Below are 22166 nucleotides of genomic sequence, written 5' to 3' on the forward strand. Positions count from 1 at the left end.
CGAGGCCACCCGCTGCGTGTCCCCACGGACACAGGACACGGGAAGAGGGCGCATGTGTGCACGCGTGCCGCACGTGGGCAGGGGTCCGACCCGGAAGGTACTGTTATTATCAGGTGGTGCCGAATACCTCATGGGCGTCGCTCTGTTCAAAACTCAGAACAAGGCCTTCTGAACTCAGGACCTAATTCTAACATTACACCCGTTTCCCCTGACCCTCCAACCGAGGGAAGACTAGAGAGACGAGGGCGGATGGTTCGTTCCAGAGCTTGGCAGCAGGCCACGTACCAGTTTGGCCAAAACACCAGAAGGAACTTCCTGGCAGAGCCAACATGGCAGGCGCTCAACAGGGAAAGGAACGAGCGGATGAATCAATGAGTGAGTGGCGCCCAGGACACCCGTTTCACCGGCTCTTACCTGAGAACAAGGCCTGGAAGGGGCTGGGGGCTTCCTTCTCCAGCTCTAAGTCCTTCTTCTCCACGACGTTCTCGGGGGCCTCCTCCTTGCGGGCGATCCCCGGGGTGGGTGGTGGGGAGGCGGGCGGCGGGCTGCTGGGGTGGGAGCTGGGCGTGGCGGGGTACGCGTAGGCAGGAGGCTTGGACACGTCCTCCAGCTTCTGAATGACCTTGGCCTTCAGGGCAGCCACAGGGGATGCGCGGGGAGAAGGCGGCGGGCTCATGGCTTTGCCGTAGGTACCCGTGGGGCCGGTGCTCAGGCCAGGTGGCTTCCGCGGTAGTAGCCCCGGGCCCGCGGCGCCCAGGCCGGCCTTGCCTGCGGCCTCCAGGCTGCGCTTGCTCACCTTCTCCTCCATCTCGGCCCGCTGTTCCTGGGCCTTCAGCCGCTCCTGCTGTGGGGGGGGCCGGCAGGCAGGGTCAGTGAGGCAGGAGCCATCACCCAGCACCGGCCCCGTCCCCCCAGGCTCCCCCCAGCCCACGGAGAATGCCAGGCAGGGTCGGCGGCTGCAGGACCCTGCCTGAGATGGACATTCCGTCCCGGCTCGCGTAACAAGCACAGCATTCCTTGTAGAATTCCAGCACACGGGGCTGGGGGAACCTCTGGTCTAGACCCTGACCCTCCCCTAGGACCCCCAGAGACAGAGCGCGGGGGGCCAGGCAGAGGTGGGAGGCCCCTGAAGACGCAGGACTGTCCCACCCCCGGCTCCACCACGGGCTGAGGAAAGCTGCCTGCACGGAGGATTCACTACCTGATAACCCTCTCCTGCTTTATGACAGCGAGGTCTCAAACACCTCCGACAGTGAGCCTCCTGGGCTGTGAGGAAACGGCTCAAAATCAGCCCAGGCCCAGCAGGCTGCCCGCACACAAAAACACCATGAAGAAGGGCTCCAAGCCCCCCACCCTCACCGCTGTAAAATCTCAATAAAGAACTCGATGACACAGAAATTACAGCCGCTGCATTTCCACAGGAGGAAACCTGGAGCCCAGAGAGGTGAATTCACTCGCCCGAAGGGACTCAGCCAGGCATGGCAGAACTACAAGGTTCAAAACCAGGCCCCTTTCTCTGTACGTCATCTGCTGACTCCTTCAGAGCGGCTGAAGCACGAAAAAGGAGGGACAAAGCTGGGCAGAGGACAAGCATCCAGGAACACCTTCAAGAAGGCAGGAGGGCTGTGGGCTTTGGGGAGTCCACCCACACAGGGGGACACCAAGTGTCGCCCATCTTACGGGACCAGGCAACGTGGGTGGAGGCCAGCCCTGGCCGAGAGGGAGGCCCAGGCCATCAAGCACCCGGCTAGGCCAGGCAGGGCTCAGGAGATGGCAGGAGCCCACTGGGATCCTTTCAGCTCCCAGGCAAACACCTCCCATCCACAGGAGGGGCCACCTCTCCTGCCTCGGTTTCCCCATGGCTCCTCAACCCTGCCAGGCTCTGTCTGCCTCTCGGGCTTGCTCACCCCATCCCCTCTGGCCAGAGGGCTCCTCCACAACCGACTTCTTCAGGTCTCTGGACAGACGTCACCTCCTTCGGGGGGTCCTCCCTGACCACCAACCTCTCATTTCTCCCTCCCAGTCCAGAACTGAACGTCTGCCGGCTGGCCCCTCTGCCTCGCCGTCAATGGGAGGGGGCTCCAGGAAGGGTCTCCATGGCCCCCAGCCCAACTCACCACCAGCTGGGCACTCCTCTGCAGCTCCAGGGCCTGGGCCGCCTGCTGCTGCAGGTAGAGGAATTCCTGCTGCCGCAGGAAGTGCTGCTGCGAGAAGAGCTGCAGCTGCTGGGCGTGGTGCAGAGAGCTGCGGCCCGGCGGGTACAGGGCGGGCCAGAGGGGCGGCACGGCGGCCCGCTCCATCAGCTCCGCTGCGGGCGAGAAGACCGTGAGGCTGCACCCAGCTCCCGACTCCTGTCACCCCACTTCACAGACAGGGAAGCCGAGGCCCAGAGAGGGACCGTGTGCTCACAGGGGCAGAACGGGCTCAGCTGGGCCTCCGGGTGCTTCCTGGGGGCCCCGAGGCCACACAGCGGGAGTGGCCAACGCAGCAACTCCACACCTCCTCCCACTACACCCAGTGCTCTGCAAACTGGATTCCTGAGGGCTGGGGGCACCAAGGCGGAGTCCAGGCCCCCCGCCCGGGCAGCCCTGCCTAGGTTCTCCACATGGGCTTTCTGGGTAGGAACTCATCAGAACAAGGACCCTTGTGGCTCCGTGACACCCCCACCCCGTTCTGCGGCGTGGACACCCCCTCCCCACCTCGGGAGGCCCATGGCGTTTGGACAGTCTCACTGTATGAGGCCATCACAGCCCTGCCCCCTACCACGGACCACCACTTACCAAAGTGAGGCAGGTGGTCGCTGGGAATGACCACCAGCTGGCCTGACTGGGGGTCCCTGACAAACTGGTAGGCTGAAGGCAGGGAGCCCCCCAGGCCAGGCGGAAAGGCAGGCGTCATGCCCTGGTGCAGAGAAGGGGGGCCCAAGCCTAGGAGAGACCCAGGCCCAAGTCAGTGCTGGGGCCACTCCCCACTCCCCCTCTCTTCCTGGGTCTTCACGGAGGAAGCCGAGGATAAGAGCTGGCTGGCTGTGAACCCTCCCCCGTCACCCCTTCTGACCACTGTCCACCAATAGGCCTGGCAGAGAACCCCACAAGGCTGGGGCCATCAATAATGACCCTGCTTGGGCTTCCCTGGCAGTTCAAACGGCAAAGAATCTGCCTGCAATGCAGGAGACCTGGGTTCAATCCCTGGGTCGGGAAGATCCCCCAGAGAAAGAAATGACAACCCCATTCCCATATTTTTGCCTGGGAAATCCCATGGACAAGGGAGCCTGGCGGGCTACAGTCCACAGGGTCACAAGAGTCGGACACGACTGGGCGACTAACACTTTTCCACTTCGGACAAGTGAGAGAGGTGAACTACCGGGGTGAAAGGAGGGGTCCCGCCCCACACCAGCCGCCAGCACCATGCTCCGACGGAAACACTCAGGCCTCCACTATCCCCACCCCCCACTCACCATACGGGTGTCCGGCGAGCCACATGGACGTGCTACCCGAGCGGGGCAGCCAGGGGTGAGTGGCCAGGTGGGCCGCAGGGTCGGCAGACCAGCGACCGGAGCCCGCCAGCGCCGGGCCCCCAGTCACCATGAGGTTGGGGTTCAGGCCGTTAGCAGCACAGCTGGTGGGGTGCAGGCGGGCCAGGTCCGCCAGCTCCTTGCTTTCTCTGGAAGGGGAGCGGAGGCATCGGTGAGGCTGGGACGGCCCCGGGACGAGGGGGACAAAAAAAGGGGTGCCCCAAGGGACCAGTGGACACCAGGCCACTGCTCAGCACCCAGGGGCAGAAAAGCCAGCTGGGGCTCACCAGAGAGGGGCCCCAGGCCTTCCTTGGAAGGGGTCCCACACGCTCAGGACCACCCTATGCCCACGTAGGGCCACCCACCCCGCCCCAGGGGGCCCCCCAGGCCTCACCTGAGCAGCTTCTCCTGGTCTCGGTCCAGCCGCGCCCCCAGCAGCCTCTCCTCCCGATGCCTGGCCCGGTCATCGCCACAGTCCTCGTCAGCTCGGCCGTGCCCTGGGCGGGTGGGAGGGCAGGAAGTGAGCCCCACTCAGAGCCCCCAACAAGCCCTCAGCATCTGAGCAGGTCCCTTACCCTGGCCAGACATCCTCTGTGCCCAGAAACGACCCTCCACCACCCTCAAAGAGCCCACCTGTAACTCTCCCAGGTAACCGGGAAGCTGCAGGAAAACGTCGTAAAACAGACGGCGCCATAACCCAGGATGAACTGAGCAGCACTCGGGGACAGGGTTCCTCCTTTAGTGCCGGAAAGGCAGGTGCTGGGGGCGGGTCAAGACGGAGGGAAAGCCACAACCCAAAACAGCGGTCGCCATGCAGACGTGGAGCCAAGCCTGGGTCACGGGAAGCCAGCCGCCACCCGGAGGCCCCGCCATGGTTCCGGCGGTTGCACACGTGTGGCTGATCTCTTCAAAATCAAGTCGGAAAACTGAAACTGGAGAACCCTATGTGCGTGGGACGGGGCTGGGGGGGGGCGGCGACTGGAGGGGCTGCCCCCCAACTGGCCCATCTTGGCCCTGGTGCCCAGGAGGCACCCCCAGGCCCCCACAGCTGGTCCCTCTGCACCTCCCCTGGGCTCCCCGCCCCTCCCAAAGCCCTGACCGATTGCACGGGAGCTCAGCCCTCCTCACTCGCCACCTTCCCCAGCTCCTCATCCCTGGGTTATCTTCTACATCATGAGCCAAAATTTAGAACGTGCATGGTTGCAGAGGCAGGCCAGGGCCCAGGAGGCAGGTACGGCCACCAGCGGCAGAGACCACTCAGCCAGCAGCCGAGACTTTTCTCAAAAGAGAAACCAAGGACTTTGCTGGTGGTTCAGAGGTGAAGAATCCACCTGCCAACGCGGGGGACATGGGTTTGATCCCTGGGCCGGGCAGATCCCACATGGCACCGGGCAGCGAAGCCCGTGCACCACAGCTACTGAGCCCTTATGCTCCAGAGCCCGGGAGCCCCAACTCCCGAGCCCACGTGCACACTAGAGTCCGTGCTCTGCAACAGGAGAGAAGCCCCCAGTAGTAACAACTTGAGAAAGTCCATGCACAGCAACCAAAAATAAAAGAGAAACCCACTGAGGCTGGACTAATTCCTTCCCTAGGATCAGCCTTCCTGGGGCCAGTGTCCACCCACTTGGAGCTCCAGACATGCGCTCAGGGAGGAAGCCGCCCCCAGGCCCGCGGGCACATGGACCTTGTCAGTTACTACTCTGCTGCAGACAAGTGTTCCCGTCCCCTCTCCAGGGTCCACCAGCAGGCCCCCCAAGCCCCACACAGCCCCCGGGGGCAGGGATCCAACCTGGCATGCTGCCATTGGCCTCTCGCCTTGTTTCTTCCCTCCTGCACCCCCAACACCAGGAACTCCCAAAGACCTCCTGAGAACTGTTCCCCAGGAGAGGCTTTCCTTTCAGGAAGGTGGGAGCCCACCACCGGGAACAGGAGGCGAGTGGGCAGGGAGGGACAGCCATAAGCCCATATGCCCAATGGACCAAGCAGGTCAGGGAAGGGATACAGTTCAAAAGACAGCTGGAGACAGGCTGGGGGGCACCATGGGCAGGCCCAGGAGGTTCCAGAAGCCCCTGGGGCAACGAGGAAGCAGCATGCGCGGTTAAGGAGAGAAGAACCAGTGAGCTGGGGCACCGGGTGGGTGGGGTGAGAATGGGTGAAGAAGTCTTTCCCATCTGGCCCCTGTGGGTCACAGAAGCGAGCCCCAGGCTGCCTGCCACCTTACTCCACGCAGGGCCAGAGCAGACCCTCTGTTTGTGCCAGCGCCCAGGCCCCATGACTGTACCCAGCTCGTGGCAAGAGGCCGGGAAGCAGAGGGGAAAGGTGGACGGTGGGAGAGAAGCTAAGACGCAGCCAGGGTACCCAGGCCGCCAGACTCAGTGCCGTTCGCAAGTCAAAGGGTACCCTGCGCCCACCCTCCTGCCCACCCCCTTCACCAAGGGCTGGAAGGGGCCCTCCTCACAGGCCCCACCTCAGGAATGAGGCCCTCAAGGGCGGCCACACTTCTGGGCAGGGCCACTCAGAGTCCTGCGGCCAGACCGAGAAACCAGAGCACACGCCTTCTCCCAGGGGAGAGCCTCCCAGGCCCACAGAAACCCCAAGGGCCCTCCATCTACGGGACCATGCTGCACTGGGGGACAGGCTCTGGCAAAGAGCTTCTGGTGCTCCCAGAAGGGTCACATGCCTGGAGTGTGGCCTGTCCCCAAGAGCTCAGTCCTCAGGCCTGACTCCTCTCCACCGCCCTGGTTGTCACTACACAGGCCTCAGGGGCTTCCCACTGCAGGCCCCACCAGAAGCCTGCACGCAGGCCAGCCCAGCTTGGAGAAGCCACCACCTGCAGGGTCCCTCAGGCCAGAGCCCCAGACCACTCCCTCCAAATTCAGCTGGTGTCCAAAGAAATGTGACATGCCCTCCACCACCGCGGCCTGGGCACCACCCCGACCTCCTGCGTCAACTGTTCCTTCTAACCCCTGCTCACCCTGTCCCTCCTACCGAGTGCCAGGCCGCCCAGCTGTCCTGTCCAGTGCACCCCCAGCCACACTCAGGGCCACACACTGTTCCCCCCACCTAGAGTGCACGTGCCTGGCCCCTGTAGTACTCAGTCTCCCCAGGAAGACCTCAGGTCATATGCTACCTCCTCCAGGAAGCCCTCCCAGACCACCTCTCCTCTATCATGCTCCCTTATTTGTCTCCCTCACTGCACTGAGCACATCACACAGCCACTCTGCTTGTTGGTTATTCATCGTCCGTCTCCTCCATCAGACAGTGCGCTGCTCTGGCTTGAGCAGTCTCACTCTGAGGTATCTACCTCTCCCCTTACACAACGCCTGACACAGGAAGGTGCTCAGCATATACATGGGGAGTGCGAATGAACAAACTCGTGAGAACATCTAGAGGGCAATGCAGAGAGAACAAGCAGCAGGTGCAAAGGCCCTGGGGCAGGAGTGTGCCTGCCTCATCAGGGTGAGAATGCCAAGGAAGAAAGCAGGCAGGGGAAGGGCAGGGTGCAGACCGCACTCAGGGCCTTGTGGGCCGTGGAAGGGAATGTGGTTGAGACTCCGTCCAAGGTGAAAGGAGAAGCCAGAGGAAGTGCTGAGCAGGGATGAGACGTGATCTGACTAAGGCTTTGAAAACCGCCTGCGAACAAGCAAACCAAGAGGGCCCTTGGCTTGTCTCTGCTGAGCTCAGGCTGGCGGGGGCCAGTTCCTCCAGGAGGCACGTGTGTGGGGCAGAGGGGAGCCAAGCCCAAGGTCCCACACACACAGAAGACCCCCTCCTCCCCAGCCCTTGAGGCATGAGCTCTGGCGATTTTCAAGTCAACCCTGTGCCCAGCAGGGTCCGAGGGCCGCTCCGTGCGCACATTCATCCAGTCATCAACCCAGGAGAGGACTTCCAGCCCTCACACCAGCCACCTCAGATGAGGAAACCGGGGCACAGACAGGTAGAGGCACTGCCCAGGTCACACTCCTGACTGCCTAGAAGGGGCCCAGCTGGCGTCGGGGTCTGAGTGAGTTGTCCGGCCGCCCCCCACGCAGGTGCACGGCCCCCAAGCAGAGAGCCTGCACAGGGTGAGCGCCGGGGAAACGGCAGCCCCACAGCCTGCCTGTCTGCAGCCCCGCCCCGGGGCCCGCATCCCCAGCAGCGACAGCTTCTCTGTGGGTCACAGCCTCTAATCCCAGCCATTATTGCCCAGGCTGAGGCCCGGTTCCCATGGCAACCTCCTCCTGGACTCCCATCTGCACATTTCCACAGCTCCGGCTGACTCCACGATCGTTCGAGTCTGGGGTCCACACCACGGCTTATAGCCAGTGCGACCCCGGCTCTGCTGGGTGATATGGACAGTGGAGCAGGGTTTGGGGGGCACCATCACAGCCCCCCAGATCTGGTCCCCGGTTTTACGCCACCACAGAGTTGACAACAGGCAAGGGGGAGAGGCGGGAGGCACAGCCCCGGGCTTCAGGTTCAAGCTCAGCCCACCTGTTCTAGCCCGAGTGACCCAGGGCGTGTCACTCCACCTCCACGGGCCCTGCTCTCCCGTCTGGAAGCTGGGGGATGAACAGATCCTCCGCTGGGGGGCTGTAGGAGGAGACGTTGGCCGGGGCTACGTGGGCCTGCCTGCACCTGCCCCCGGCTAAATGGCAGGGACAGTGCTGGTCTGCTGGCCTCTCGAGCATCGGCACCGCTGTCTGGAGCTCACAGGTGTACACAAGGTCCGTCCTTCATCCATCTCAGGGTCCGAGATCCCAGTAGCCAGACCAGACCCTGAGTGAGCCCACTCGGGACATTTCTCAAAAAAGATCTCAGGCTTAGGGCAGAAACTCTGAGCCTTGAAGACTCTAAATGTGAGCAGAGAAAAGGTAGACCCGTGTATGAAGCACCTACTGCGTGCCCATCAGCCCACCTGGCGCCAGGGAACGAGGCAGCCCTCCTAGCGCCACACAGTGAACGTGGACACCAGGGCTCCGGGGGCTGAGGCCTCTGGTTCAAGGGCACACCGCTGCAAGAAGCATAGCCTAGACTTGAACCCACTGCCAGGGAATGGGCTCACTCCCCAGGAGGAGCCGGGAGGCTGGGGGCCCAGCAGTGCCCGGCTGACAACTACAGTTAGTCAGGGTGGTGCCAGCTCCCTCCCGTGAGGCCATCCAGAGCGGGGAGACCCACTTCTTATGGGGCTCCTTTTTGAGGAAAGTTGGTGGCTCAGTCAGTAAAAAAAAAATCTGCCTGTAATGCAGGGGACCCTGGTTCCACCCCGGGTCGGGAATGGCAACCCACACCAGTGTTCTTGCCTGGAGAATCCTATGGACAGAGGAGCCTGGTGGGCTATACAGTCCATGGGGTCGCAAAGTGTCAGACACAACTGAGCGATCAACACTTTCACCTTTTTTCACGTCAAGGTTCCAATCACCTACTTTCCAACTGTAGTCAGGAAACAGGAAAACAGCCTCAGCCCCAAGATTCCTGAAAGCCGCGTCCCCAGACTGTCCCCTCCTCGCTCTCGGATCCCACTCACTCTCACACTCATACACACGCTTGAACACACACATTCTCACGTACACTCTCTTACACACACACACACATTTCCTCATACACATTCTCACACACACACATTCTCACCTACACTCTCACACACACATTCCCTCATACACATTCTCTCATACGCATTCTCACACACACATTCCCTCATACACATTCTTACACACACACATTCTCACCTACACTCTCTGACACATTCTCACCTACACTCTCTTACACACAAACACGTTTCTTCATACACATTCTCACACACACACATTCTCACCTACACTCACACATACATTTCCTCATACACATTCTCAAGTACACACTCACACACACGTATTCCCTCATACACATTCTCTCATACGCATTCTCACACACACATTCCCTCATACACATTCTCACACACACACATTCTCACCTACACTCTGACACATTCTCACCTACACTCTTACACACACACAAACTTCTTCATACACATTCTCACACACACACATTGTCACCTACACTCTCACACACACATTCCCTCATACACATTGTCTCATACACATTCTCACACACACATTCCCTCATACACATTCTCTCATACGCATTCTCACACACACATTCCCTCATACACATTCTCACCTACACACTCACACACACATTCCCTCATACACATTCTCACACACACATTCCCTTATACACATTCTCACACACACACATTCTCACCTACACTCTCACACACACATTTCCTCATACACATTCTCATACGCATTCTCACACACACATTCCCTCATACACATTCTTATACACACACATTCTCACCTACACTCATACACACACACATTCCCTCATACACATTCACACACTTCCTCATACACATCCTCACACATACACATTCCCTCATATGCATTCTCACACACACTCAACACACACATTCCTCATACATATTCTCACACACACACACATTCTCACCTACACTCTGACACACACACACATTCCCTCATACACATTCTCTCACACACACACACTTAAAACACACACATTCTCACCTACACTCTCTGACACATTCCCACCTACACTCACACACACACATTTCCTCATACACATTCTCTCACACACACACACACACATTCTCATCTACACTCTCTTACACATTCTCACCTATACTCTCTTACAAACACATGCCCTCATACATTCTCACACACATTCACCCACACATGCCCTCATACATTCTCACACATACACACATTTCCTCATACACTCTCACACACACACATTTCCTCATACACATTCTCACACTCACGTTTCCTCATGCACATTCTCTCTCTCACACACGTTCCCTCATACACAAACATTCTCACATACACACACTTAAACAAATTCTCACCTACACTCTCTGACACATTCTCACCTATACTCTTACACACACACACATTCCCTCATACACATTCGCACACACACACTCACAACCACAGACACAGATCCCTGGGGCAGAGACAGGCAAGCTAGGTATCAGGAAGTGATCCCAGCAGGAGGGCCATATCGCTTCTCATGAGCATTCTTCTACAAAAAGGACCCCCAAAAGGTCTTTTCTCTCCCAGAAGGATCTACCTAGTAAGAGGGCTTGTCCACCAGCCACCCAGCCACCTCCAAGCCAAGGACTGACACCCAGACTCTCGACTGCAGACTAAGTAAGGCAAGGCCTCGTGAGCTCCTGGGGTCTGAGGGCGGCCTCTGGCTCCAGGCAGGGTGCTCCACGCAGAGCCACGGCTTCAGTCGGTCTTTTAACAAAGGCTCCCTGAGCGTCACCCGCTCTGAGCCTTCCGGGGCTCTGGCCCCAGCCGGCCACGCCCGCACCTCCACACACTGACGCACCTGGGGTAGCAGGGCAGCCTCGGCGCCCAACCTGTAGGTGGGGCCTTTGGCTCAACGCTGGGCTCTCTCTTTGCTTCCCTGGTGGCTCAGATGGTAAAGCATCTGCCCGCAATGCGGGAGACCTGATTACGATCCCTGGGTTGGAAAGATCCCCTGGAGAAGGAAATAGCAACCCACTCCAGTACCCTTGTCTGGAAAATCCCATGGACAGAGGAGCCTGGTAGGCTACAGTCCATGGGGTCTCAAAGAGTCGGACACAACTGAGAGACTTCACTTTCACTTGGGCTCTCTCTGGGCAGCCCAAGCCCAGAGTTCCAACCAAAATGCCATTAGTATCAACTATGCAAAATTCCAGGAAGGAATCCAACTGGGAAAATATGCAAGGGACAAAACTAAATGTAACCAATCAACCCCCTTCGGACAAGATATTCAACTTCACCAGTAATTAAAAGAAATGTACCATTACTTCCTACCCAGCTTAACGACATTTGTTTTTTTAATAAAACACAACTCTGAGTAGTCTAAAATCAAAGAGTTCAAACAAGCATATAAAAATCTCTAACTACCTAAGAAGTCACAAAGGCATCCATTGTCGATACCACAGGGACACCGGGGGTCCCTGGCTTCCAGCGGTCACACTCAGTCACCCATTCCCCCACTTATCAGACATCTACTATGCGCCAGGCCCCACGCTAGGTATTGGGAACACAGAACTAGGTAAGTAAGGCACGATTACCTCCCTCAAGGACTTAGAATTGAAAGCTTAAAGCTAATCTATTTGTTGGAATCTATTCTTAGAAAATGACTCAAAATATCAGGGAGGCGCAATGCACAAAAATATTCAGAGCCACTTCCTAAACACAAAAACATCAGAGCAAAAGCTGAAATGCCACTAGGGAATGGCAAAGGTAGCTACGGTGAGTGCTCTGGACAGAACAACAGAGGCCATCAAAACTGCTACTTATAGTTTCCAACAGCAAGAGCCTACCTACCTGGGCAAAAAAAACAAAAAAAAAGCAGAACCCAAGATCACAGTGCACGGGGAGCTCTGCAGATCAGATGGGAAAATGAATCTGGCAGATCTCTAGGTGTTCAGGGTCATGGAAACAAATCTAACGGTCCCTTTACTTCCCTCTCCTTTCCTGCATTCTTCTACATGCATAACAGAAGAAGCAATAAACCCTAAATAGCAGTCATAGCCCACAAGGGGAATAAAGGACAAATAGAGAACCAGGCCGGTTGGGAGAGGAGAGATAGAGTGTGTGTGTGTGTTGGGGTGGCAGGCAGGGAGAAAGGATCGCAGAGGTGGGGAGGTGAAGGGGAATTAAAGGTGCAAGTGGGGGTGGGACCCAGGACTCACCTTTGACGTTGCTCAGCGACAGGGACCGCTCCTGGTCCGCCAGCCCAGGTGCCAGCCGGCCACTGCCGCCACTGTCCTTCTGCCGGGCCACGGCCACAGCAATGCCCACAGGCGGGTGTCGCACTTCCGCCTCACCCTGGGCCCCGGAGCCCTCGCGGCCGAAGGCCTTGGCACTCTCAGGCCTCTCCGGGTCACGCTTCAGCTGTCGGCCGCTGGATGCTGCAGGGCCCCCCGGGTGCGGGAGGCGCGTCTGGGCGCGCGGGGCAGCTGTGGGCGCCGGCTCGGGTTTCATGGTGCCCAGGCCTCCGAAGGGGCTCTTCTTGCCGCAGCCGCCTGGGCGCACAGTCACGGCCTCGCGGGCGAAGCTGCCACTGTACTTGATGAGGCTCTGCATGGCGGAGGCCTCTCCGGGCCCGTGGGCCACGGCATGGATGTCAGCACCTGGCCTGGCGCAGGTGGCCGCGGCGCGGGGCAGCGCACCCCCGGGGTCCAGGTAGGCCTTCTTGGAGGCGGCGGCGGCGGCCTCCTCCTCGGCGCGGCTGGCGTGGTGGTGCTGCGCGGCCAGCACGGCCATCTGCGTGGTGGCGAAGTTGCCCAGCTCGAAAGGTTTCCACTTGTGCTCAGGGCCGGCGGGCGGGGGCGGCCGCCCAGGCTCCAGGCCGAAAAGCTTGGCGGCCTGCTGGGAGGCGGCGGTGACAGCGGGGCCACGCAGGGCGCGCTCGCAGGGCCGGGGCTCAGCCTCGGGCTTGAGCAGCTCCTTGGCGGGGAGGTAGGCCCGGGGGTCCGGGGAGGCGCGTGCGGCCCGCGCCGGTGGGGCCTCGGCTGGCGGCGGCCGCTTGAGCGAGCGGATCACAGAGCTCTTCTCGCGGAGGTTCTCAGGCCGGTCCGGGGGTGGCCGCGGAGACCCGGGCGGGCCCTGCAGGACCCCAGGCCGGCCCACCTCGCGCTCCCGGGCCCGGGAGTCACGCGCCTGCGACGCGATCTGGATGGGCCCCGGGCGCTCGTCGAAGGCCTCCACGGAAGGCACGAAGGTGGGTGCCACCACGCGGTGCTCACGGCCCGGCTCCCGCGCGGCCGCCGCAGGGAAGATGGTGTAGACGCCAGTGGGGGCGGGCTGCGGCGCGGCGAAGGCCCCGGAGGCGGCAGGGGGCGCAGGCGGACCCTTGCTTGGCGGCGGTGGCGGCGGCGGGAGTGGCGAGGGGCACGGGCAGGGCCCGGGTAGCAGGGCCTCTGCGCGCCGCAGCCGCGCGCTCTCGTCCTGGCGCGCAATGTCCTTGGTGCCGCGGGCCCCCTCGGCTACTAGTGCGGGGATCCCCACGTCCCCGGTGCCGGTACCGTTGCAGAGGCTCAGCGACAGTGGCGGCGGCGGGTTTTTGCCCTTCGACTCGGCGGTGGCTGAACCCGGCGCCCGCAGGGGCCCCGGCTCGGCCAGGAAAGGGGACAAGCGCTCGAGGAGGCGTGGGGGCCCTCGGTCCTGGCGGCCTTCCGCCCTTGCCTCTTGGGTCAGGTCCACCACACCGCGCGGCCCAGCCGCCTCTTCCCGGGCCCGCGGGTCCTTCTTGCCGAACAGTGGGGGTGGCTCCCCGCTTCGGCCAGTCCTCTCCTTGGCTGGACCTTCCCGAGAAGCGCCTTTGGTCGAGGTGCCCGAGGAGTGGCTGCCGGGGGTCCTGGAGGAGGCCGCATGAGAGTGCAGGGTGCCCGGGGCACCCGGAGCCCCCGGGGCGGGCAGGTAGAAGCCATCTGCAAAGAAAGAGCGCAGACCTGAGCCACTGCCCCCACTGCCTGGTCCAGAGCCAAGGGAGGCCGGGAAGGGTACCCTGGACCCCGAGGCACAGAGGAGGAACATGCACTGCTTGCGGTGTGGCTTGGGACAGGACAGCTCTAGAAATGGATGAAAAACAAGTTGAAACCTCATCTCGGCCACCTACTAACCTTTCTGAGCCTCAGTCTCCTCATCTGTGAAAGGGGGAGAGGCCAGAATTAAGAGCTGCGCAGAGGGCCCAATAGGATAAGCTGAGGACCCAGTAGCTAGGAGGTCCCAGAAGGCCATGGGTGGCCCCGGGAGCCTGGGGCTGGAGTCTTGGGAAACACAGCCAGGGTGCAGTCTGGAGTGCTGGGGTAGTGGTTCCCCCCAACCCCATTCCACAGCCCACCCCCAAGTCTCCCCACCACTCCTGCCCTCTGACCTTTCTGGGTATCGAAAATGCTGGGCTGACCCAGCTGGCTGAGGAGGGGGCTCCCGCTGCTGGGAGGCTCCAGGTGGCTCAGGTGGAGGTAGGGTGGGTACAGCCCGCTGGGCAGGTGGGAGAAGCCTGCAAGAGAGAAAGGCGCGGCTGAGACCCCTGTGCCCCCACAGGGGGCTCCTTCCAGGCCCCACCTGCTGGTGCTGGAAGCCGAGGTTTAGCACCAGTTCCCCACGGCAAGGACGGCCCCCTCCCAGTCCTGGCACACCAGGCCTCCTTCCTGTCCCAGGCAGCCCCTGGGACTCCTGAATCCCCTGGGAAGGGAATCAAACTGGATCCAGGGGAGGGCGATGATGATGATGATGCAGGTGGCAGTTCTCATCAGAGGCCAAGCCCTTTCAACTGCTTTGCCTTTGTTCAATTCCCATTCACATTTCAGGGAGGAAAAAAAAATTCTATGAGGCAGATACTCTTAAAATCCCCATTTTACAGATGAGAAAACTGAGGCTCAGAGAGGCCCACTTGCCCAAGGCCCCCTCCCCACTCCACCCCTAAAAGAGGAGCCTGCCTTTGAACTGAGGTCACCAGGGCTCTTAACCTCAGCCCAACATGGACCTTGTTTGAAGGGTGTACTGGTTTAACTTCTCTGCTGTGTAACTCCAGCAGGTCGCCTGCCTTCTCTGAACTTCAGCCTACCCAGCATAATCTCCAGCTGCTGGGTCTCCCAGGCAGGTGTTGCTAAGAAGGAATTCTTCCTACCAGGGATCCTCCTAACCTCTCAAGCCCCCTCCACTCCCACCTGTGATGCCCAGAACCAGGGCTGTAAGTTACAGGCCACAGAAGACAGAAAAGAGTGGCCACAGAGAAAGAAACAAGAGGCCTAAAAGAGTACACAAGAGAAGGAGGCCCAGGAGGCCAGGGAGGCGGGCAGCCTCTCAGCCTGGGCTGTGGGTGATACAGGACCCTGGGCCCACTGGCAACCCCTGAGGGGCTTGGGTCCCCCATGCCCCCTTGCCCTCCGAGGCCAGGAAGCCAAGAGTATCCCTGGCCACACTGGGCCCGCCTCTCCTCCCGCAGGCCCACCGGCAAGGACGCCAACGACCACCACAAAACAATGAGGAACATGATACGGGTCATTTCATCACTAAAACAGCGCTTGGTCCTGCTGCTTTTCCATCTGTAAAATGGGCATGACAGTCCCTCCCTCACGGCTTGTTCTGAGGATGAAGAGTTCCACTGTGCCGCGTTCTGTGCAGCGGAAGCACACTGCGCGTTTGATATCGTTACTATGGTTACTGGTATTTGTTGGCAAAGGAGAAAAGGGAGTCAGGGAAGGCAGAGCTCAGTCGCTTTAGTTGTATCGGACCCTTTTCAACCCTCTGGACTGTATGTAGCCTGCTAGGCTCCTCTGTCCATGAGATTCTCCAGGCAAGAACACTGGAGTGGGTTGCCATGCCCTCCTCCAAGGGATCTTCCCTACCCAGGTATTGAACCTGCGTCTCTTATGTCGCCTGCATTGGCAGGAGGGTTCTTTACCCCTAGCACCATTTGGGAAGCCCCAGGGAAAGCAGGGGGGCAAGCAGATAGCACAAGGCACCACAGGTAGCCCCCACCTCACCCCCATCCCCCGGGGCTAGTGGAAGCAGGAAGCTCAGATGGGACTCCAGCCCGGAAGGACTGCCCAGCGTCCCAGACCCAGAGGCGGGTGGCCCCCTCTGTGTGGGGCACCCACAAGTCAGGACAGTGACGGAAGCGCTCAGTGACAAGGCACAGAGGAGGAAGCGGGGAGACAGCAGGCGGTGAAAGGCCCAGGAAAGCCTGAACCTGCAGCAGCTGCTCCCAAGACCCCGATCTTCTGGGAGCCGGGCGCACACCCCAGGATGCCCAAGGAGGCACCAGGAGCCAGTGAGCACCCAGCATGTAAAATCCACCCAAGCCCCAGGGCAGGGAGGAATGCGGCGACCCCCAGGCCCATCCCTTCAGTGACAGAGGGGAAACTGAGGCTCCAGGGAGGCCGGGCAGGAAGCCAACTGGCAGACCCCCCCCGCCACATTTAGGGGTGTCACTGCAGAACGGCAGCAAGAGAGCCCAGTGGTGCCTGGCCCCACTGCTCCCACAGTTAAGGTTACTGTCGAGCTATGCGCCAGGGGACGGCGGCGAGCGGAACAAACTAGGCCCGGCCCTGGGAGCTCGGCCGGCTGGAAAGATAGGTATTTCATGAAAAAGCACACAGATGAAATGTGTGGTCACAAGCGAGTAGGAGAACGCGCACGGGGGAGGTGAGCCAAGCCCACGAGCTGGGGTGAGGGCTGCAAGGGAACAGCACGTGTGAAGGCCCTGCGGCAGCCGGAGGGGTTGCTGAGCGCTTGAAGCACGGAGCGGAGGCTCAGGGCTGGGCCCCGCAGGCCACACGCAGCGTGGAGGGGTGACGGTGGGGCAAAGGGGAGAGGGCAGGCTGGGGAGTGCTGGGGACAGCGGCCAGGGCCCGCCCGCCCGGCTCGCTCCTTACCTTCGTGGGCATGCGCGGCCCACAGCTGCACCATGGGCAGGTTGCTGGGGGTGGGGGAGCGGAAGGAGAGGTCAGAGGGCAGGGGCACCGGGCTCCCATGGGATGAGGCCGCCGGCCCCATCCCGCTGGCCACAAAGCTGCCCAAGAAGGCCTCGCCTGCAGAGAGAAGGGGGCCGTCAGGCAGCCAGCAGGCCCCCGCCGCCCAGCCCACCGCCCCGAATTCCCCGCCTCCGCCCTGCCCCACCCCAGCGCCTTGGACTTAAGGACCAGCCTGGGTCAACACAGAAAGACTCCGGGCTGGAGAAAGAGACCCCAGGTGCCTCCAGAGCACCCAGCACTCTTGGCAGACGGGCGTTATCTTCCCCATACCCGAGGGGGTGTGGTTCTCCCCATCTGCAGCTGAAAGTTGGGGCTGGGGAACGGGTGTGGGAGCAGGGACCTCCAGGGGACACAGAATGAGGCGGTGGCAGGGGACTCAGGTTCTGAGTGCCTGGACCCGGGGGAACCCCTGGTTCAGTTGGAGAAGGACCTCCGAGGACCTCACGGCAACCCTGGACAGGCGCCGGGATCAACTCTCAGCCAACCCTGTGCAGGAGGAACAGTGTGCCCATTTAACAGATGAGAATGCTGAGGCTGAGATGGGACATGCCTGACCCCCACGACCTGTGAGCAGGGACTCTTAAGGCAACCCAGGACCACAGGAATGAGCCAGTGAGCCGGGGAAGGGATGAGAGCAGCAGGCAAGGGAGCCCAGGGGCCCCTCCACTGGGGTCCCTCCAGGGGAGGCAGGCGGGACAGCCAGCTTGCCCAGGTGGAAACCACACCCACCCCGGCCACGCCCCTGTCGCCCCGGCCCACAGGGAGGCCTCCTCCTTCCTGCCCCATACCCGCCCTTAGGGGGAGACGCTGGCAGGCCCCCTGCTCACAGCCCAGGGGGATGCCTACAAGACCTGGGCAGGGGGCTTCCCTTCCCTGGCCTTGGTTTGCTCATCAACAAAACGGAGAGAATAAGACCTCCCTTGAGAAGTGTGGTGAAGCAAGAAGGATGCACTTAGTGACAATAATAAACAGCAGCACTGCCCACGGAGGGTGCCAAGCGCCAGTTCTGGCGTCCGAGATGAGCGCTCCCCGTGTGCCCCCCAGGTAACCTCTCCAAACCCGCTGTTTACATCGGCCCAGAGCAAAGTGGCCGTGGGGACGCAGGCAACGTAAGACTCGGGGTACCCAGGGGGCCCTAGCCCAGCCCCCAGGGGCCTGCAGGCCCCACCCGACCTGAGCCCTCAACCCACCCTGAGGGCCTGCAGACCCCCCTCAGCACCTCCCAGGGGGCACAGGGCACCCTGAACGGCCACCGTGTCCCCCCAGGGTGCAAGGGGCAGGGCCTTCTCCCTGTCTCCCAGAGCTATCGGAGGACACCTTCTGGCCACACGTGGCGTCACCACCACCCCGTTGGTGCCCCCCAGTGCCAGCCCCGCCGGCCCCCTCACCGGACTCCAGCGCCAAGCCCTCAGGCCCCAGGGCCATGGTGGCCGGTCCGGCGGCCCGTGTGGCCCCAGCCTGGGCAGTGGGGCCTCGGGGCGCCCAAGCCCCGGCTTCCTCCTCGGCAAGCAGGCGGGCGGCTGGCTCCGGAAGGGGTTTGTGCAAGGGCTTACATCAGCCCCCGGCTCTTCCTGCCCCGGGCCTGCCCCTGCCCCAGCTTGTGAAACCCGCCCAGCGGCACCCCAGGCCTGGCAGGGCGTTGGGGCCCGGATGCCACCAACGGCTCCCGCCTGCCACAGGGCTCAACGGCACCCCGAACTGCCTCCCCTGGGGGCCCCTGGCCCGGAGACGCAGGCGGGCCTGTGTCCCCCACTCTCCCAGAGCAGCGTGCAACGCTGTAAGGCGGGCTCGCCAGCCCCAGGATGCTGGCGTTTATTTCCACAACTTCAGCGTCCCCACCCACTTCCCCAGTGCCGCCCCTGAAGCAGAGGGTAAGATCTCAGAGCCCACAGGAGACAATCCCAGCCGCTGCCTCCTTCTCCACCCGGACCCTCCGCTCATTCCCACCTCGGGGGCCTCCCCCGGGCCTCAGAGAAGCCCCCTGCCCAGGACAACATGGCAATGGAGATGCCGTGAGCCCAGGGGAGGATGCCCTCCCTGCGAGCGGGGCCGCGGACTCTCCAGGGGCACACAAGGCCTGGCACAGAGCAGGCATCAACTTTTGGCCTAAAGGGGCTGCGTTGTATGTAATCCGCTCAGGGCCAAAGCAGACGGACACATGTCAGGGTTGGCACACACAGCCCCTGAGGACACACCGCCAGCCCAGGCGTCGTCCCGCCTTGACCCCTGGGGTGGAAGTCAGGCAGCTGACCCCCACCCCAACCCCACGGGTGTCTCCAGACTGCCTCTGAGCTCCGCACACACACCCCCAGCGCTACCTTCAGCTCTCCTCACACCCACCCCCTGGGGATACAGCCATAGCCTCCTGGGTTCCCCGAAAAGGGTGGGGGCCCCCCCAGGGCTCCAGCGGGGGGGCAGTGAGAGTCAAACAAGAGCCCACTGACTCCACTGGAAATCCTCCAGCACAGGCTGCAGTGGGGGGCTGGGGGTGGTCTCCACCCCTCTCATCACAGAGTGAGGTTGAGGGGGGCCTAGTCCCCCTGACTGGTCCCCGGACGCCCCCTGGTGACTACAGGCCTCTGTGCCGCTGCCCACCCACGCAAGCATCTTAACTCCAGGCCTGTGGAACACACAGGGCACCCATCATGAAGTATCATCATTCACAATCAGAAAGGGGAACCCAGCCCAACTCCAGCGGACCCCAGGCTTCACGAAGATGCTCCGAGTCTCCTCCCAGGCCTTCCACGGGGCACAGAGTCCTGGGCCGGGGGGCAGAGCCAGGGCTGAACCAGAGCCCTGCAGCCCACACCCCCTCCTACAGGGCGGCCACACGTGGCCCCCAGGACCCCTATGGTAGAGCCTTCCCGCTGGCCGGCCGGTCACTGTGGACAGACCAGGGCCCGACCAACCAGTGACCCCCGCCGGCCGGAGACCCGCAGGACCCACACCTGTTTTGGATCTTCGCTGGACACTCAGGAGCCACCAAGCCCCCAAAACACGTGACTGATGAGACTAAAGAACTTCATCTTCAATTTTATTAAATTTTAATTAATTTAGACTTAATTTAGCCACAGCCTGGGTGGAAGGCTTCCTCCTTGCCAGAAACCGGAGCAGGCCAGGCCCCCACCAGAACAGGGCGTGACGGGGGGCCCCCAGGAGACAGTGAAAGACGCACCCTGGCCCCCACACCCAGGGTTCTGGGACTCTGCCTTTACCTCCCCAGGCTGAAGAGCAGGGTGACAGGAACCTTGCCCCCTCCAAGGGGGCACGCAGACTAAATGAGTTCACATTTGCAAAATACTTTCATGAAGCGCCTCATTATTCATAGTCACACAACCTGTGGCACTTTTGAACTGTGGTGTTGGAGAACACCCTTGAAAATCCCTTGGACTGCAAGGAGATCCAACCCGCGAATCCTAAGAACCAGTCCTGAATACTCATTGGAAGGACTGATGCTGAAGCTGAAGCTCCAATGCTTTGGCCACCTGATGCGAAGAGCTGACTCACTGGAAAAGACCCTGATGCTGGGAAAGACTGAAGGCGGGAGGAGGAGAAGGGGACGACAGAGGATGAGATGGTTGGATGGTATCACTGACTCAACGGACATGAGTTTGAGCAAGCTCTGGGAGTTGGTGATGGAAGCCTGGTGTGCTGTAGCCCATGGGGTCACAAAGAATCAGACATGACTTAGCAGCTGAGGAGCAACAACCTGGGGTTCAGAGAAGGCCAGCAACTGCTCAAGGTCAGGGTCTGGGGACTTCCCTAATGGTCCAATGGTGAAGACTCAGTGTTCCCAAGGCAGGAAGGCCCCAGGTTCCATCCCTAGTCAGGTAACTAGATCCCACATGCCGCAACTAAGACCCAGAGCAGCCAAATAAATATTAAAATAAAAAGCTCAGGGTCTGAGCAGAACCACCACCTCTACCCAAATTCCATCTGTCATTCCTTAAAATAAAATTTTAATTCTGAAACTCAAGAGGACTGGTGATTGCCCATTATGAATGTACTAACTGCCACGAAGGCTCCCCCGGTGGTGCAGTGGTAAAGAGCCCACCTGCTGATGCAGGGGATACAAGAGACATGCACGCTCAACCCCTGGGCCAGGAAGATCCCATGAAAGAGGAAATAGCAACCCACTCCAGTATTCTTAACTTCCTGGTGGCTCAGACGGTAAAGCGTCTGTCTACAATGCGGGAGACCTGGGTTTGATCCCTGGGTTGGGAAGATCCCTTGGAGAAGGAAATGGCAATCCACTCCAGTACTATTGCCTGGAAAATCCCATGGACAGAGGAGCCTGGTAGGCTACAGTCCATGGGGTGGCAAAGAGTCGGATACGACTGAGCAACTTTACTTTCACTTTCACATATTCTTGCCTGGAGAATCCCATGGATAGGGGAGCCTGGCGGGCTGCAGTCCACAGGGTCGCAGAGTCGAACACGACTGAAGGACTCAACACACACACGCACAGCTACCACTGAACCACACGCTTTCAAGTCGTGAACTGCATACTGTGTGAATTTCACCTCAATTTTGAAACACACACACACACATACATACACACAAGCTCCTCTCTGCCTCTGAATCCCTCCCTGGGTCTGCCCCACCCCGCTGCCCAGACCCCACTGCCCAGGATGCCTCGAGGCTCAGGGGTCCCCAGACGGGCACCTTCCCATCCTGGCACACCCTCCCACAGACCTGATAGGACAGGAATCTCATTACAAGGCTCAAACTAAGGCTCAGAGAGATGACCCAGCATTACCAAGCCTGGGCAATCAAGTCCCTCGGGTGATGCTGCAAGCACACTGCACACCAAGGCCTCAGCTCAGGAGTCCCACCCAGCTGGACCCTGAGGGAGGGAGGCCCACACACACACGCAGGGCTTGGCCCTCGGAGGTCTTCTCTTGTCCCCAGTGAGAGAGGAAGGACATCCCGGGGGTGAGAAAGGAGACACTGAGGCCTGGCTATGGGGCAAAGTGCTCCTGCCGCTGCCTGGGGAAGGGGTCCAGGGTGCCTCTGGAATGTGAGCAGCAGGGAGCTGGGCACTCCGCCCAGCCTCAGCGCCCCAACCTCGCCTGTGTCCCCTCCAGCACTGAGCTAACAGGCCTGCCCCTCGCTGGGACCCACCACCAT

General features: G+C 60.7%; 1 protein-coding gene across 8 annotated transcripts in view; it reads right to left on the minus strand.

Annotated features, from left to right (window-relative positions):
* TNRC18 (trinucleotide repeat containing 18) overlaps window positions 1-22166 on the minus strand; it is an 84451-nt gene that overhangs the window by 45198 nt on the left and 17087 nt on the right. For 4 of the 8 annotated variants that reach the window (XM_044935823.2, XM_044935816.2, XM_044935821.2 and 1 more), the window contains exons 3-10: window positions 16938-17093; window positions 14432-14557; window positions 12246-13985; window positions 3909-4011; window positions 3458-3663; window positions 2781-2927; window positions 2118-2308; window positions 415-844 (exon numbers count right to left, since the gene is read on the minus strand). In XM_044935823.2, the coding sequence (XP_044791758.2) occupies window positions 415-844; window positions 2118-2308; window positions 2781-2927; window positions 3458-3663; window positions 3909-4011; window positions 12246-13985; window positions 14432-14557; window positions 16938-17093 (3099 nt within the window). The remainder of the gene's footprint in view (window positions 1-414; window positions 845-2117; window positions 2309-2780; window positions 2928-3457; window positions 3664-3908; window positions 4012-12245; window positions 13986-14431; window positions 14558-16937; window positions 17094-22166) is intronic. The other 4 variants (XM_044935819.2, XM_044935822.2, XM_044935820.2 and 1 more) reach the window with 4 other exon arrangements.

The sequence above is a fragment of the Bubalus bubalis genome, chromosome 24 (genome assembly GCF_019923935.1).
Source record: "Bubalus bubalis isolate 160015118507 breed Murrah chromosome 24, NDDB_SH_1, whole genome shotgun sequence".
Classification (NCBI taxonomy): Eukaryota; Metazoa; Chordata; class Mammalia; order Artiodactyla; family Bovidae; genus Bubalus; species Bubalus bubalis.